At 37.0% G+C, this 15,976-nt stretch overlaps 1 protein-coding gene across 1 annotated transcript in view; it reads left to right on the forward strand.

Moving 5' to 3' along the window:
- The window catches only part of LOC127569181 (protein FAM114A2-like), a 30,446-nt gene extending 15,250 nt beyond the window's left edge, over window positions 1-15,196 (forward strand). Inside the window, exons 7-14 of the mRNA XM_052013574.1 lie at window positions 388-522; window positions 1,644-1,802; window positions 2,153-2,273; window positions 5,265-5,332; window positions 6,976-7,114; window positions 9,725-9,810; window positions 10,213-10,266; window positions 12,017-15,196. Coding sequence (XP_051869534.1) covers window positions 388-522; window positions 1,644-1,802; window positions 2,153-2,273; window positions 5,265-5,332; window positions 6,976-7,114; window positions 9,725-9,810; window positions 10,213-10,266; window positions 12,017-12,115 — 861 coding nt within the window. The 3' untranslated portion in view covers window positions 12,116-15,196. The remainder of the gene's footprint in view (window positions 1-387; window positions 523-1,643; window positions 1,803-2,152; window positions 2,274-5,264; window positions 5,333-6,975; window positions 7,115-9,724; window positions 9,811-10,212; window positions 10,267-12,016) is intronic.
- Window positions 15,197-15,976: the final 780 nt, after the last annotated feature.

Raw genomic sequence — 15,976 nt, forward strand, 5'->3', positions numbered from 1 at the left:
AAATGCTGCAGATTGATCACAAAGGAGTACTCTTTGCCCTTCCAGTTATATCATATATATTCATTATGGTTCCAAACAGGGCTTGTAATGTAGATAAAAAAATGTATGGCACAGTTTTGGAATTTGTTAAGTAGTTTTGCAGTCATTCATTACTCAGTACTCATTACTCGTGCTCAGATAAGTATCAAGGAAATGCTTACATTTCCAACAAACATTTACTTAAATATGAATTATCAAAGTTGGTTTCATATTCTGTTGGGTTGATGACTCAAAGCTTTAAAATCCTGACTGCACTGTCACTACGTTCATTGAAAGTGTTTAATTATAAGAGGTTTTGTTTTACATATTTACCCTATGCAATATAAATATTGATGACTTTATTTTTAGGGGAAAACTGTACTAAGTGGTGGTTTGGATGCTCTTGAGTTCATTGGTAAAAAAACCATGGATGTTATTGCAGAAGGAGATCCTGGATTCAAGAAAACACGAGGCCTAATGTACAGAACAACCACATTGTCTCAGGTACACACTCAACTTTAAATCAAAATTATTAATGTTTTTTATTAATAAGTGTCAGAACATGTTATGGGGCAATGTGAAATTAAAAAGATTCTCAATTTTTGAGTGATGTAGCCGTGGCATTTTAATGCAATTAGCCATACTTATGATCTCATTTAAACTTAATTGCAGACATTTGTGCTGAAGTATAACTGTTCCCTATGAAATATGTATCAATTTCCAGAGCATATTGTGTAGGAACTGAAATTGCCTGAACTTCTCAAAAGGCTTTTTGTTTGTATTTAATGAGTCTTCGACAGCATCTGCATAGTGTGGAAGAATTGTTTTATTCTTTGCAACATATATAACTAGGGTCTCTGATTTATGATATTTGACCAAGTGAAAGATTTTCATTGTTTTATGGGAGTGTTTCCATGGAAATCATAAATTAGTAGGTATGTATTATGCTTTTTAAACTCTGGACTGAAATTTATGATCCACGTTTTTAATTGTTATAGTTTGCGAGTAAGACTGGGTTGGGTATTGAAGATTTGGATGATATATTAGGAGGATAGTCTATGGGTATGAGAATAGTGTGAAGGGGAAGTCAGCGAGAAGTATGAAAGCAGTGGGAAGGATGGATGACCCAGAGATATTATAATAAAGATTGTTAGTTTAAGAAGGACAGTCTTTGGATATTGGTGTAATGGGGAGGATGATTGAGCAGCATTAGGAAGGGAATTATGGTCTTAGAATGCATGGGATTGCATAATGGAAAATGGAATGCATTTTGACAGTAGCCAGAAGGGTTTCTTGTGCTAGTGCATTTGAGGATATTCAGTGCGTGAGCAATGGTGATATATTCTTGGAAAATGGCTACAGCAGAAAGGGGATGGTAAGTGACACTGAAGAAAGCAATACGATAGTATTTGTAATTAGTGTCGGAATTTCTTAAGCAGTTTTACAGTCATTGGTAATGGAACCTTCAACTGAAATAATTGTCAGTATTATAAATTTAGACAAACATTTTCTTAAAGATGAATCAACGCGATGGGTTTCAAATTCAATTCAATTTAATATTCATTCCATTTTCCAGTAGAGTAGATGGTCCTTAGGATTATTCTGCTTTAATTTTCTCTATGTAGGTTCTGCGGGAAGCAAAAGAAAGAGAACAACAACAAACAGCTGATGAACTTTCTGTAGATGCAGAAAAGAAGGCTAATTATGGAATTTTGTTTGATGAATTTCAAGGTCTGTCCCATCTGGAAGCTTTGGAGATTTTGTCCAATGAAAGTGAAGTAAAGGTAAATCAGGAAAAAGAAAATGGTTACATTTTTGCATTTTTCTTCAGTGTTATTGCCAGATTTGTTTTTGACTTTGAACCTGATCTCACCCCCCCCCCCCCCCCAACATTCAGAATAGCACTTTATTGGAACACCCAGAAATGTCACATTAGTATGTTTTGTGATTGTTTAAATTTGTATAACATGCTAATATTGAAAATGTATCTTAGTCTCACATAATCTTTGTATTTGTTTTAATGTGCTCTTATGTACCTATAGATTTAATTAAGGTGCGTGTATTGATTTAGCATGCTTAGTGCTGATCAGTTTCTTTAACTATTCACTCAATGAATGTTTATTATTTTCCATAGGTTAAATCAGTGATTAATTCTCTGTCTGGAGAAGATGTTGAAAAACTGAAGGAGGAATTGGAAACTATTAAAGAAGCTTTTTCATTAGTTGAATTTGATGAGGAAGAAGAGGAGAATGAAGGTACAACAAAAAGCCATTTTGTGCAGTCAGCTTTTTATTGTTGGTGACTGATTTTCCTCAGCCCCTTTGTAATCTTCATCATTAGTTTGAAATAATCTGTGTCATTCAGTAAGTGATTTATAAAAGTTTGGCATGTCTTCCTTGCTACCTTTTATATTCAGTACCTTGTTTACAAAAGTGTCCCATGTCCTAACTACCTTATCAACTTGCTATGACTCATTTAAAATAATTTGTGAATTCCTCCCACCACTCATCCCTTTACACGGGAGGCATTATGTCCATCACCTTTGTATCCATTTCACACATTTACTAGAAGGATGGTACCATATGGAACCCTTTTACTTAAGTCCAAGTTCTCCATATGCAAGAAACAAAAGCAGTAATTCAAAGGTAGAGTTTCATGTGCATGACTGTATGTCATATGCATTACATGTATGCACAGGTGCAATGAAAATCTTCACAGGCACGTAGCATCCTATAAGCAACATTGAGTTCAAGTTCAAGTTACTTATTGTCATTCATCCATGCTATAAAAACACATGGCAGAACGAAATGGCGTTTTCCCCCAGACTCTCAACAGAGGACATACGTAAAACAGAAGACATGCAATAAACACAAACAAAAAAAAAAACAAAAGATCGAAACAAAATAGTGCAAGTGCAAAAAAACAGTATATACAAATTTAGTGCAGAGTTTAGTGCAAAACCGAGTTGGACAAGAGAAATACAAGCTCAGTGTGTTGTACTCATTGTATAAACATGTTCAGCAGCAGCCAAAATTCTTGTACGCCATTGTGCAAACCAGAGCTTTTGACGCGGCATTTGTTTACCAGGGTATTCAGGAGCCTGACAGCCTGGAGGGAGAAAACTGTTGTGCAATCTAGTAGTTCTGGCCCGGATGCTCCGGTACCGCTTGCCAGATGGCAGTGGGACAGATAGGTCGTGGGAGGGATGAGAAGGGTCGTCTATAATCCTATAAACCTTGCGTGTGCATCGTGTATTGTAAATATCCAGGATGGAGGGAAGAGGTACATTGACAAGAAAATCTTAAATTATACACAATTTTACCAGAAAGAATGCAATTAGGACAAAAGAAAACAGTCTATTTTAGTGCAAAGTGATCAAAGTGGTCATAATGTTGCTAAACTGTAGTCATTAGGATTGTGCCGGTTGGTTCAAGAACTAAATGGTTGAAGGGAGGTAGCTGTTCTTGAACCTGGTGCTGTGGGACTTCAGGCTTCTGTACCTTCTGCCCAATGGTAGCTGCAAGAAGATGGCATGGCCTGGATGGTGGGGATCTTTGATGAATGTTGCCTTCTAGAGGCAGCACCTCCTGTAGACGCTACAGTACATCTGTAGAAGTTTGTTGCAGTGTTTGATAACAAGCTGAACCTCCTTAACCTCATAAGAAAGTAAAGAAGCTGGTGTACCTTCCTTGTGATTGCATCTATGTGCAAGGCCCAGGACAGGTCATCCTAAACTAACCCCTGGTGTTATTGCTGTCTACTCTTTGGTTAGAAATGCCTCTGTTGAGAAAAACTTCCTGCTTTCATTGCCTTATCCAATTACCAACCTGAACTAATGCCTTAATCTCAACTTGTCTGTTTCTGAATAGCTAAACTGTGTTATATTGTATCAAATATCCTTATGAAAATGTATTTGTATAACATTTGCACTAATTTAGTAAATTCTATCTGTCACTTCATCAAAGAGCTCAGGTTAGCTAGCTATTTGTCTTAACAAATCCATGCTGGATATTCTTATTAACCCAAGCTTCTCCAAGTGAGAATTCAGTTTGTTTCCTTTCACTGACTGACCTACAGTTATCAGGTTTATGTAGCTCCCATCATTTTGTAATATTTTTGTAATCAAATCAATTCTCTGGGCATTATTCCCTTTCCAAGGAGGACTGAAAGATTGTAGTCTTAATCTCCAACTTCTCTCAGCAAACTAGGATGCATTCCATTTACCTGGTAACTTTTTTAATTTGATGCTGTTGTGGGTTAGAAACAGATTCGATGGGTCTCAAGCAAGGCTCTGAACACAGTCTGGCAGTAAGTGATTTTATTACAAAAGACGAGCGTGGGAAAATGGTAACGGGAATAGCGCACACACGTGCACAGTTATAGTGAGGGTGGGAAAATCGCACCGGGGATAAAATACACACAATATACACAATGAACTAGGTACATACAATCAAGGAAAAACAATACGATACTCGCCTCCCCTTGACTCAGTGCAGGCACGGCTCTATGCTGCTGGAGACACTAACTAAAACAGTCCCAACCCTTTAACAGTGCATACCTCATCAACGATTTCTCCAGCGCCATTCCACGGTACTCGGCCTGAAGTGAAGCAGGGTGGGTCCCTCGAGGGTGGCAAAAGAGAGCAAGCCAAGCACACATGGTGCCCTTTATAGTGCTGGGGGGGGGTCCAGCCCAGGTAATTTACAGGGGGCCAATGGCACGGTGCCAGCAAGGACTAACCGATTACAAAGGCCAATGGCCCAAGGCCAAGTACAAAGGTACTTAAAGGGGCCAAAGGTCAGGTGTGCACTGATGGGTGGGACGGGGCCAAACCTTGATTTGCAGTGGTGTGTCTTCCGACCAGGTAGTGGGCAGTGCTGTCATGTGACAGCCACGACCCTCCACATACTGATGCTGAAACCAGGTTGTGGAACTGGACTAGCTATCCAGAGATTGAGTACACATTATACCATGACAAGTGAGTGATTTGTGAGCTGTCAACAACAAAAAGGACATTGAAGACGACTGGATATCATAAACCCAACTGGTTGACTTCTGTCTTTCAAGGCAGGACCAGTTTTGCCCATCTGATGCAACATAACTGACTTGATTACCATATTTTAGAGCTAGTTAATTTATTGACTCCAAGTGCCCTTGGAACAAATAAGAATGAGCAATAAATACTGTTATGCCAATGTCATCCTGAAAAGATTTTTTCACAACTGAAGTTTGCTTTGCTTTTGCAGGAGATGATGGTCTGGATTTTGTGGAAGAAATGTCTGAGTTGTTATCAGAGCTGCATATAGCTTGTGACGTCTGACAAACTGGGCATGTAAGTGTATGTTAATTTCATTGTGTCACCAAAATAATTTTATTGGTATTGGTTTATTATTGTCACTTGTACCAAGGTACAGTGAAAACTTGTCCTTGCATACTATTCATACAGATCAATTCATTACACAGTGCATTGAGGTAGTACAGGGTAAAAACATTAACAGAATAAAGTGTCACAGCTACAGGGAGGTACATTGCAGGTAGACAATAAGGTGCAAGGTCAAACAAGGTAGATTGTGAGGTCAAGAGTCCATCTCGTCGTATAAGGGAACTGTTCAATAGTCTTATCACCGTGGGATAGAAGCTGTCCCTTGAGCTTGGTGGTATGTACCCTCAGACTCCTGTATCTTCTGCCCTGATGGTGAGGGGAGAAGAGAGAATGACCCAGGTGGGTGGGTGGTTCATTATGCCTGGCTGCTTCACCGAGGCAGGGCGAAAGGTAGTAGACAGAGTCCAGGGAGGGAGGCTGGTTTCTTGTGATGTACTGGGCTATGTCCACAACTCTCTGCAATTTCTTGCAGTCCCATGCAGAGCAGTTGCCATACCAATCCGTGATGCATCCAGATCGGATGCTCTCTATAGTGCATCGATAAAAGTTGGTGCGTGTCAAAGGGGACATGCCAAATAGTGTTAGTTTCCCACAGCTTCAGTTCTTTTATGGGGGAAACAACTCAATAACTGTAATTAGCGTGTAATTGGGAGTGTTTCAGTTATTGATATGGTTTTAATCAGGTAACAAACTGAAGCTACCAAACAACCATTTGTAAGCCAATTTTGCACATTTTGCCTGGCATTTACAATGTAATATTTTTCCATCTTTTGAGAACAAGCATTCTTTGCAAGTCCATAATGAGCTGAATGGCTTGTTTCTGTATTAAAATTATTTGATTTGAAAAGGAATAATCGATCACTTTTTTGTCATATCCAATTAAGTGGAACAGAATATTTTCCATGTTTGGCAACATGACATTTTTGTTCATTTAATGTAGGCACAACATATGCCTATCATCCTGATGTGCTTCATGTTAAATCTTTAGGGAAGTTATTTTGTGCTCTTGTGTTCTGAATAATTCAAAGTTTGTATTTATTTCAGGCTAGAAAGAACGCAAATGATTGTATAATTAAAGTAAACTCTCTCTCACTGGGACAAATAGAAATGGTATCAGAAGATCAAGAGAAAGGAGAACAGGATGAGAAATCCACATCTGATGGCTTGCACAAGAGCACAAAATTTCAGTTGAGGTAATGAAACAATGGACATTCTTTAAAATTTTAAGTGAAAGCTTAACCTGTCTAGGTGAGTGAGTTAATTACATAACAACGTCAATTCTTCTTTTGCATGTGCTTCAATATACATCATTCTTGAACAGCAAATAATTATATACCTTGTAAACCCTGCTCTTTTCATGATTTTTGTTTTGGTCTTTTCCCATCCTGAAGCATTATGTAAGAGGGAAAATAAAGGTTTGCAATCATATCTCAGAATCTGTCATGTGGTTTTCAATAAAATCTTTGGTTTGCTTTTTCTTCTTGGTTGTAAATATGAATTAATTGAGCACAGGGATATCACGCTCTGTGTTCTAACTCAAATTTTGATATCCTTTATCTCTGTGTGCTTCACAGAATATCCATATGTCTGCTGTCAGAAGTTTGGCGGAGCTCACTGCTCGGTCCATTGAACAGTTCCATAAGGTGGCAGAACTAATTCTTCATAGCCAGAATGAAGATGTGGGGCATTGGACCGTGCCAGAAACTCTGATCTAAGTATGAAATTTTAAGCTTTTCCTAAAATGCCTGGAAGAGGCTTGCTTCAGAATTTTAATGTGGTTAGCTAGTGTAAGTAAGATAGAGAAGATATCTTTATTAGTCACGTGTACATCAAAACACACAGTGAAATACATCTTTTTGTGTAGTATTCTGGGGGCAGCCTGCAAGTGTCATCACACTTCTGGCGCCAACATAGCATGCCACAACTTCCTAACCGTACGTCTTTGGAATGTGGGAGGAAACCAGAGCACCTGGAGGAAACCCACACAGACTCGGGGAGAACTAACAAACTCCTTACAGACAGCAGCCGGATTTGAACCCAGGTCACTGATGCTGTAAAGCGTTACGCTAACCAACGTGTACTTTAAAAGACTAATGACAACTGTTACGGACTCAGTGAAAGTCCCTTTAAGATAGAGAGTGTGTGTGTATGTGTGTGTGGGGCGTGCTTACGTCAATAGAAGATAAGGACGTAATGACGTTGTTGAAGAGGTTAGAAGAAGGAGAGAGAGAGAGAAGGGAGAGAGACACCAGCCCTGCTTGTTTTCTCTATCGATGGATGAGAAACAATAACTGTGTTTGCCACTGAAATCCATGTATGGAAGTTGGAAGTAATCTGGTGGAGTTCACTTTGTTGCTGACCTGTAGAAGGAAACAGGTATTTGTGTGTGGACGACCACGGTTCGGATGCTTTCGGGGTGAGGAAGTCACTACCGAGTAAACACTGGAGTGTCGTTTGGGTTCCATCGTGGAACATTTGGATTTCGTATGTACTCTCTCTATGTTTTTCTACTGTTACGGACTCAGTGAAAGTCCCTTTAAGATAGAGAGTGTGTGTGTATGTGTGTGTGGGGCGTGCTTACGTCAATAGAAGATAAAGGACGTAATGACGTTGTTGAAGAAGTAAGAAGAAGGAGAGAGAGAGAGAAGGGAGAGAGACACCAGCCTGCTTGTTTTCTCTATCGATGGATGAGAAACAATAACTGTGTTTGCTACTGAAATCCATGTATGGAAGTTGGAAGTAATCCGGTGGAGTTCACTTTGTTGCTGACCTGTAGAAGGAAACAGGTATTTGTGTGTGGACGACCACGGTTCGGATGCTTTTCGGGGGTGAGGAAGTCACTACCGAGTAAACACTGAAGTGTCGTTTGGGTTCCATCGTGGAACATTTGGATTTCGTATTTACTCTCTCTATGTTTTCTCTACGTCTACGTCTTATCTTCAGACAAACGGTGGTTGTTGAAGAAGCCCTTGCTCATGTTTCACCTTATGGCTTGCGGAACTGAACTTTAAGAACCATTCCAGAACTGGGAGTTTTGGACTTTGTCACACACACACACGAAGAGTTTAGTTTTGGGGTTAACGTTCAAGGTTTAACATTTTTGAAATCTAACATACTAACATTTTTACTTTTATTTTACGTATTATCATAAGTAGTAATTAATAAAATAGTTTTTAACACTGAATCATGCTCAGTGTGTTTCTTTTGTTGCTGGTTTGTGACACTACATCTACATCTTATCTTCAGACAACGGTGGTTGTTGAAGAAGCCCTTGCTCATGTTTCACCTTATGGCTTGCAGAACTGAACTTTAAGAACCATTCCGGAACTGGGAGTTTTGGACTTTGTCACACACACACGACGAGTTTACTTTTGGGGTTAACGTTCGAGGTTTAACATTTTTGAATTCTAACATACTAACATTCTTACTTTTATTTTACGTATTATCATAAGTAGTGATTAATAAAATAGTTTTTAACACTAAATCATGCTCAGTGTGTTTCTTTTGTTGCTGGTTCGTGACACAACTTAAATTCTAGTTTTGCCACTAGTTGCATTATAGTATGTGGACGAACAGTATAACTTGGAAATTCACATACCTAACAAGTGAACTTGGCCTTGGATGATAAACTACTTGTTTCTAAGTTGACAAGCCATTTTACACACTGCCAAATAATTATTTCCAAAAGCATGATATAAGGCAGGATGCCAATTCTTTATCACTCGTACCAAAACCCAATTTCATTTTATGAACCATTCCAGGTGTCAGGTAGATAAAGCCACTTAAAAGATGGTCAGTAATATTTTAAGTGACTTAATTGAACATCAAAAATGCCATGGAGAGCAAAGTTTTGAAATATTTATGTTTCAAATAAAGTTCAGTAAGATATGGCTAAGCCACATTTCTGGTTCTGAGCATTCCATTGTAAAAAGGATGCTTAAACTATAAAATGCATTGAAAATGATCCATAAAAATGCTGTGATTTTTATCTTTATCTGTTTTGTGAACGAATAGATGTTTTCTGAGGCAACACAGGATATTACTTTGCCTATCTGGATAGGGTTTATCTATTAAAGTAGAGCTATTGGTTGCTGATTTGCTACATCACAATAACAGAATATTCCTAGTTATGGGTGCAAGGAAACTGTTGCAATATATCATTCCAATTCCCCTGACCACTTCATTTATTATTACATGCCGGATTACTCCTATCCTATTCCCTCCCCCAAATGAATGATACAGTATAACTCAAAATATTTGATAGAAGAAAATAATCTGGAAAATGTTAATACTTGATTGTGGAGCATTATTTCCTAATTTCAGTTTTCCTTTACAGATTGACTGTTGCCTTATGTAAGGAAGTGGCTATCCTTTCTAAACAGTTTACAACTTGTTTAACAGCGATAGGGGTAAGCAGCAACTTCTTCTTTTACAGAACTTTTTATAAAATCTGTTGATGAGAATGGTGATGTAACATAGAAATCACACCTTTTGACTTTTCGGGTGGCTTTGTATTACATTCCATGAGCTCAGTCAGCTTGGTTATTTGGGATATTTCATTAGCTGAACATTTGTAGAAACTTCTGTTGGATGGAAGAAAATACTAAGGGTGGTAGTTTGCTACCACAGAAGTTTGTCACTGAACCACAGAATGTGTGTTGTACTCCCATTATAGAATCCATCTGTTTAAATTTCTTCACCATGGCCTATATATATAAAAATAAATAAAATGATGTCTATATTGACTTTCCTGTCAATGTTTATCTCATTCCATTTTAATATAAAATATCTTCAATTATTTTCTTTTACAGGCTAAAGAGAAAGTAGATGTTCTTAATCCATTAATTACTGGAGTATTTTTGGAGGTAAATTTCATTCAATTTGTGAGTTTAACGAAATAGCTAAATTTATCTAATAAACGAATGTCAACCAAAATTCCACTTATGTACATGGTTGACTGAACTTTATAACTGTTGCCTTAAAATCAAGATTATAGATAAAAATTAATCTTGAATGTATAATTCCCATGAATGTTGTACTGTGTTGTAGATGCAGATCTCAGATCAGATGTTAAATTAAGGTGCCACCCAGCTAAATATATCTGGAGATAAAACATTCCCTAGCATTATTTCAGGAAGGGATATTATGGCTAAAATTTATCCTCTAAACGTCACCGAAAATCAGTGTACCTGATCATTTATTCATGCCTGCTTATGGGTCTTTGCTGTGTGCAAATTGGATATCTTTGTAGCAACATTAACTGTATCTCAAAATATTTCATTGCCCAAAACAAAAGCCTAAATAACATCCACATTGCTGCATAAATATAAGATGTTTTTAGTAAGTGAACATTTAGTTGAAATCCAAACTATTAATTAAAGGGTCAGTTTTAATTTCACCATTGAAAATCATCAATCTGTTTTAGAGGAAACCTTCCCTGACAAAATTTTAGTAGCAAATTTTACCACAGTATCAGATAGTAACAGAAATTATATTTACTGGTCATTTCATCATTATTGTTTTAGAAATCATACTGTGCATATGTTGAGTAGATAGATGATTGCATTTCAAAAATCAATCATTGGATACAACCACCCAAAGGAGTATTTAACTGATATAAAATTTTACAAAGCATATAGGTTAATTTCTATTATAAATTGTTGCAAATTATATAGTCTGTAAATAAATTTGAATTCTACAACGAGCTTCTGAGATAGCATGTATATCAGATACAACTTAAGAAATAGGAACAGGAGTAGGCCATTCAGCCCCTCATGCCTGCTCTATCATTCAGTAAAATCACGGCTGATTTTGTTTTTTTTTACTTCAGTGCCACTTTTCTGCACTAACCCCATATCTTTTAATCCCTTAATACCTTAAAAAAACTTCCAAATTCTGTCATGAATGTACTCATTGACTCATCTATAGCCATCTTAGATAGAGAATTCCCTCACTACTCTCTCGCTGAAGAAATTTCTGCTCTATTCTGTCCTGAATAGCTAACTCTTAAGGCTGTAACTGCAAATTCAAGATGCCACAGGCAGGAAAACATATCTACCCATTCATGCTCTTTAAGAATTTTGTATGTTTCTATGAGATTCAGTCTCATTCATCTAAGCCGAAGAGAGTATTCGTGCAGTCAGTTTAATTTCTCATTGTACTGCAAGCTCACCATCTCAGAAGTCAATGTGGTGAACATTCACTATGCTCCCTCGATCCTTAAAAGCAGGAAATGGTAGGAGTACTCAGCAGGTCAGGCATCACCTGTAGAGAGACAAACAGTTAACATTTTGAGTCAGTGGTTTACGCAGGCTACATGTCATGCTAATCTTGGATACGCAATGTAATCACAACTTTCCAATTTATGTTGTCTCTCATTTTCTCTTCAACCTTTGTGGGGTTTCTACAGAAGAAAAAAGCAAGGTCTTGTTATGTCCAGTTAAAACTTGAGACCTCTGCATCATGTAATTTAGTAAAATTCATCCTGCAGTTTGAATAAGTAGGCAAGATTGCAAAATTTATCTGTGCTAACCCAGTAATGAATATAATTGTTCTTTTGGTCAAAGGAATATCTTGTTTTCAGCATTTTGTAAATGGTTCAAACTTCTCTTCTAGGCCTCCAACAGTGCAACCTACATTCAGGATGCATTCCAGCTCCTACTTCCAGTTCTTCAAATTTCTCAAATCCAGACTTGCTTGAACACAACTACGTAATGACTGGTTTAATTTACTTTTCCATGAAATAAAGAGTTTGTGTGAATTTTCTCACAAAAGTTCGTCTACTGGTGTGGATTGTTTTAAGATGCATTTTGCAAAGCTCTTAAAATGTGTTTTTTTTATGGGAGGGGGCAAGGTAATGATCTCTGCACAAATTGCTTTTCTCTAAAAATCCATTTCTATAAGAATGTACGAAGGTATTTGGGTCATAAACTCCAGTTTGTTATGTCCAAATTTCCATAAACTTGAATTTTTCTATGCATCAAAGAAAGCTTAATGTTTCTCACAATTGCTTCCAGATTGATTCATTGAGGAACTAAAAATTATAGAAATATAAATAGCAAAGTTATTTTTCATTACCAATCTTTTTACAGAATGAAATGTATATTGGCTAATACTACATGTAAATCATAAAATAATTCAGAAAATATTTAAGTGGAAATACTGTGCCACAAATTTTTAATGTATTTTACCAGTTATCACTGGCTGGTCATTTGACTAAATGCAACTTTATGCACTTCTATTTTTTTTATACATACTGCCTCCAAAACTTTCCAAAGGAATTCACAAACAGCGACCTGTTGACAAGCAGATTAATGTGAATTCTAAGCTTATGGAGTATAGTTGATAATGGAGCATTTTCATTTGTGTATTTTCTACATACCACTCCAACTGCACACCAAAGTAATACACTTTATACTTAAACACTATGGCTAGTTCTCTAAAGTATGCATTTTGCTATTTTTAAAAAAACTCTGAGATAAGATGAGGTGATTTCTCAATTCAAGGGTCTTTATTTAAGTTTTTAAGATTTTGTGCTATAAGCCTAGGGATAATATATTTCTAATATCTATGTAACCTATGTCATATTACTCACTGCTTGCAATGGATGATGCGGGTGAGAATAGGAATGAGTGTTGAAATTTGTTCTTTTGCATAATTAGCAGCAATCCTTTACCATTTTAAAGTGTGTTTAACACTTGAACCACAAGCAGCAATATGCTCCTCACATCCAACTGCTCGAGAGATATTTTGTTTCTTGTCATTTATTTGGGTTTCTAATTATATTTCTTGAAAATTAAACTATTTACTATGCTTAATTAGGTCCAATGTCACCTGGAGGAAATAGGATATAGTTTAATAGTATTTTCAATTTTGGGCATTGGATAGCCATTGGAGTAGAGGAATACATGTGTAACTTGAGTTCTCAAGTGTTTAGTATATTCATAATGTCAGTGATTTCTAGTGATGTACAGTTCTCATAATTAGATTGGTTAAAACCTGTAAGTTTATAATTTATTAGGCTGTATTTTGTTTTTCATGACTTTTGAGAACCTTTTCTTCACAAATGCCTCCTTTTTAAAAAGTGCAAATAATTGCTTAAATATTTTTGACCTATCAATTTTTTATGTTAAAAGCTTTAGAATGATCCTGTGTAAACCATCTATTTGTAAAAGCTTTTTAAGTTTCTGATTATTTATTGGTAATTTGTGATTTGTTCACAAACTGGTAAGATCTAGTTGCTTGTCTAGTTTACTAACCACAAGCTGACAATGAAACACATACTCAGATAAGCCACTAAATATAGAATTTATTTATTGAGTCTCACTTAATCAGTTGTGTATTAGTTATAAACGAAATGAATTTGGCCTGTCAATTTATATGCCAATATCTATCAGTTGAATTTGAGTGTCAGAACTAAATAGGTTTACAGTTAGAGGGGTAAGATGCCAGAGGCTAATTGCTTCAGGCCACAAAACTAATGCTGCACCTATTTTAAATGTTATGTTCTTGCATCTTTGTATATTCATTATAAATTCCCTTGTTCATAAGTGTAATAGAAGTTGTCTCTATGAAACAAGAACTTTGTACTGTCTCTCAAAAACTCAGGATGACTCCATTCTTTTCAGCTAATTAAATTCTTCAAGTGTTGCCTCTGTGATTGTCAATTGAAATGTGACAAGATCCCAAAAATGACAATGGGATCAAATCTCTTTGAGTGATACTGATTGAGAGATAAATATTGTTCAGAACTCTCTGGAGAACACCCTAAATAGTGCCATGGAACTTTAATGTCCACCAAAGAGGGTCTGAGTTTAATATCTCAACCAAAAGTCACCCCATTTGACTTTTTATTGCATTTTAGAGTCTGTCTAGCATTAAATGCTCATGGTGTGAAATGTGGCTCGAGTTTGCGACCATCCTACTCTGGTGGAGTTGCAACCACCCATTACATTTCATGCTGTAATTACAGTGTCAGTCATGATAAAGCATCAGATGTGGACCCAGTAAACCCTTATTGGGTCATATCTCCCAAATTGCCAACTGGTAGTTACTTTTATTTTCAGTTGACCAGCTTGTTGAAACCCAAAGATCTGTGAGCAGTTCATCAGCAAAACATCCTGTGCTATGCTGTTGGAAACTTCAGTGATCCAAGAATTTTCAGTGCATTTAGATCACTGAGGATTGAAATGCATCTGACTGGAGAAAGGAATGGTATCTTGGGATCAGTCTTGGACTTGAAGGTTACGTCCAGGAATGGGAGCTGACGTCAGGGAAGGAATACAATGGTGACCTTTGGTTCTATAGTTGGTGGGGGATGTCAGTGGATTTTTAAGCATAATAGACTGCAAAGTAATGTTTTTATATCCTTCCTCCCAGGTGACTGACATGAAAACATTTAATGACTCTCAGCTGTGACCTTATTCAGGGTAGGAAGAGTGATTGAGGCCCTGCCCCATGCCAAATAAGGTCAGCATGGAGCAAAGCATTTCTCTGTCACTCACCAGGGAAGACCAAACACATGGCACCAGAGCAGAGGTGGTTTGTCATGACCTCTCGTGCAACCCCTGTGCCCCATCCCAAGCCCCTGGGCACTGATGCTTGATTCAACAGTGCAGCTTGCCAGAGCCCAGCCCACTAGATTGTGGGTCAATCATGGGGAAGCATCCAGTCCAATGAATAAAACTGGTGACTATAGATTGTTAATAATATAAACATGATTTTAAAATGTGCTGTTATTTGCTTTCATCACTTGTAATTTACATTGTTTGATCATTAAAATGGAGATATATTGAGCACCTCTACCATGTCTGGTTTTTATTCATAACTTGAAAGTTACTTTATTCTGATGTTAAATTTTAAATATTGGATACAAACATTGTGAATATTTTTTAAAAACACTGCAAATTAAATTCCTTATGTGAGTTTTGGGAAATTACAACAATATTAACTATTGGGAAGAATGATAATGTTTGTTTTTAGAATGTTACTTTAAAAATAAGGGTTTGTCTGTTTAGAACAGGTGATGAGAATTTTCTTCTGAGGCATGAATATCTGGAACTCTTCCTCAAAGGGCTGTTGAAGCAGAGCCTTTGAATATTTTTAAGGCAAAGGGAGATAAGAGTGTAGAATTGGGTTTTACAGTCAGATCAACCATGATCTTATTGAATGACAGAGCAGGTTTAAGAGGCCGAGTGGCCTATTTCTGCTCCTAATTTGAATATTCACATGTAATATATTTGGGGAAATTGTGGAAAGAAACTTGGAACATTGTATGAAACCATAGAGTTTTGGCCTGGGGAGTAGAGGAGCAGCTCTGTCAATGGCTTAACCCTTCTTTCACAAGTATGTGTATGTTGTATATATCTAATAATACCTTGGTTCTTTCTTTCCCTTGTGATTATTGAAGCTTTTAATTTATCAGCAACTCCCAAACCAAGTGACCCATGCTGCCCATCTCCTTCAGGCCTTCCACCATCCTGATTTGGAAATGATCATTATTCCCTTGTTGTTGTTGCTGCAATTCCCTATTTAACAGCACAGTGAGAATTTCCAACCTTGCATTTTGCACAGTTC

This window comes from Pristis pectinata, chromosome 4 (assembly GCF_009764475.1).
Source record: "Pristis pectinata isolate sPriPec2 chromosome 4, sPriPec2.1.pri, whole genome shotgun sequence".
Taxonomy (NCBI): domain Eukaryota; kingdom Metazoa; phylum Chordata; class Chondrichthyes; order Rhinopristiformes; family Pristidae; genus Pristis; species Pristis pectinata.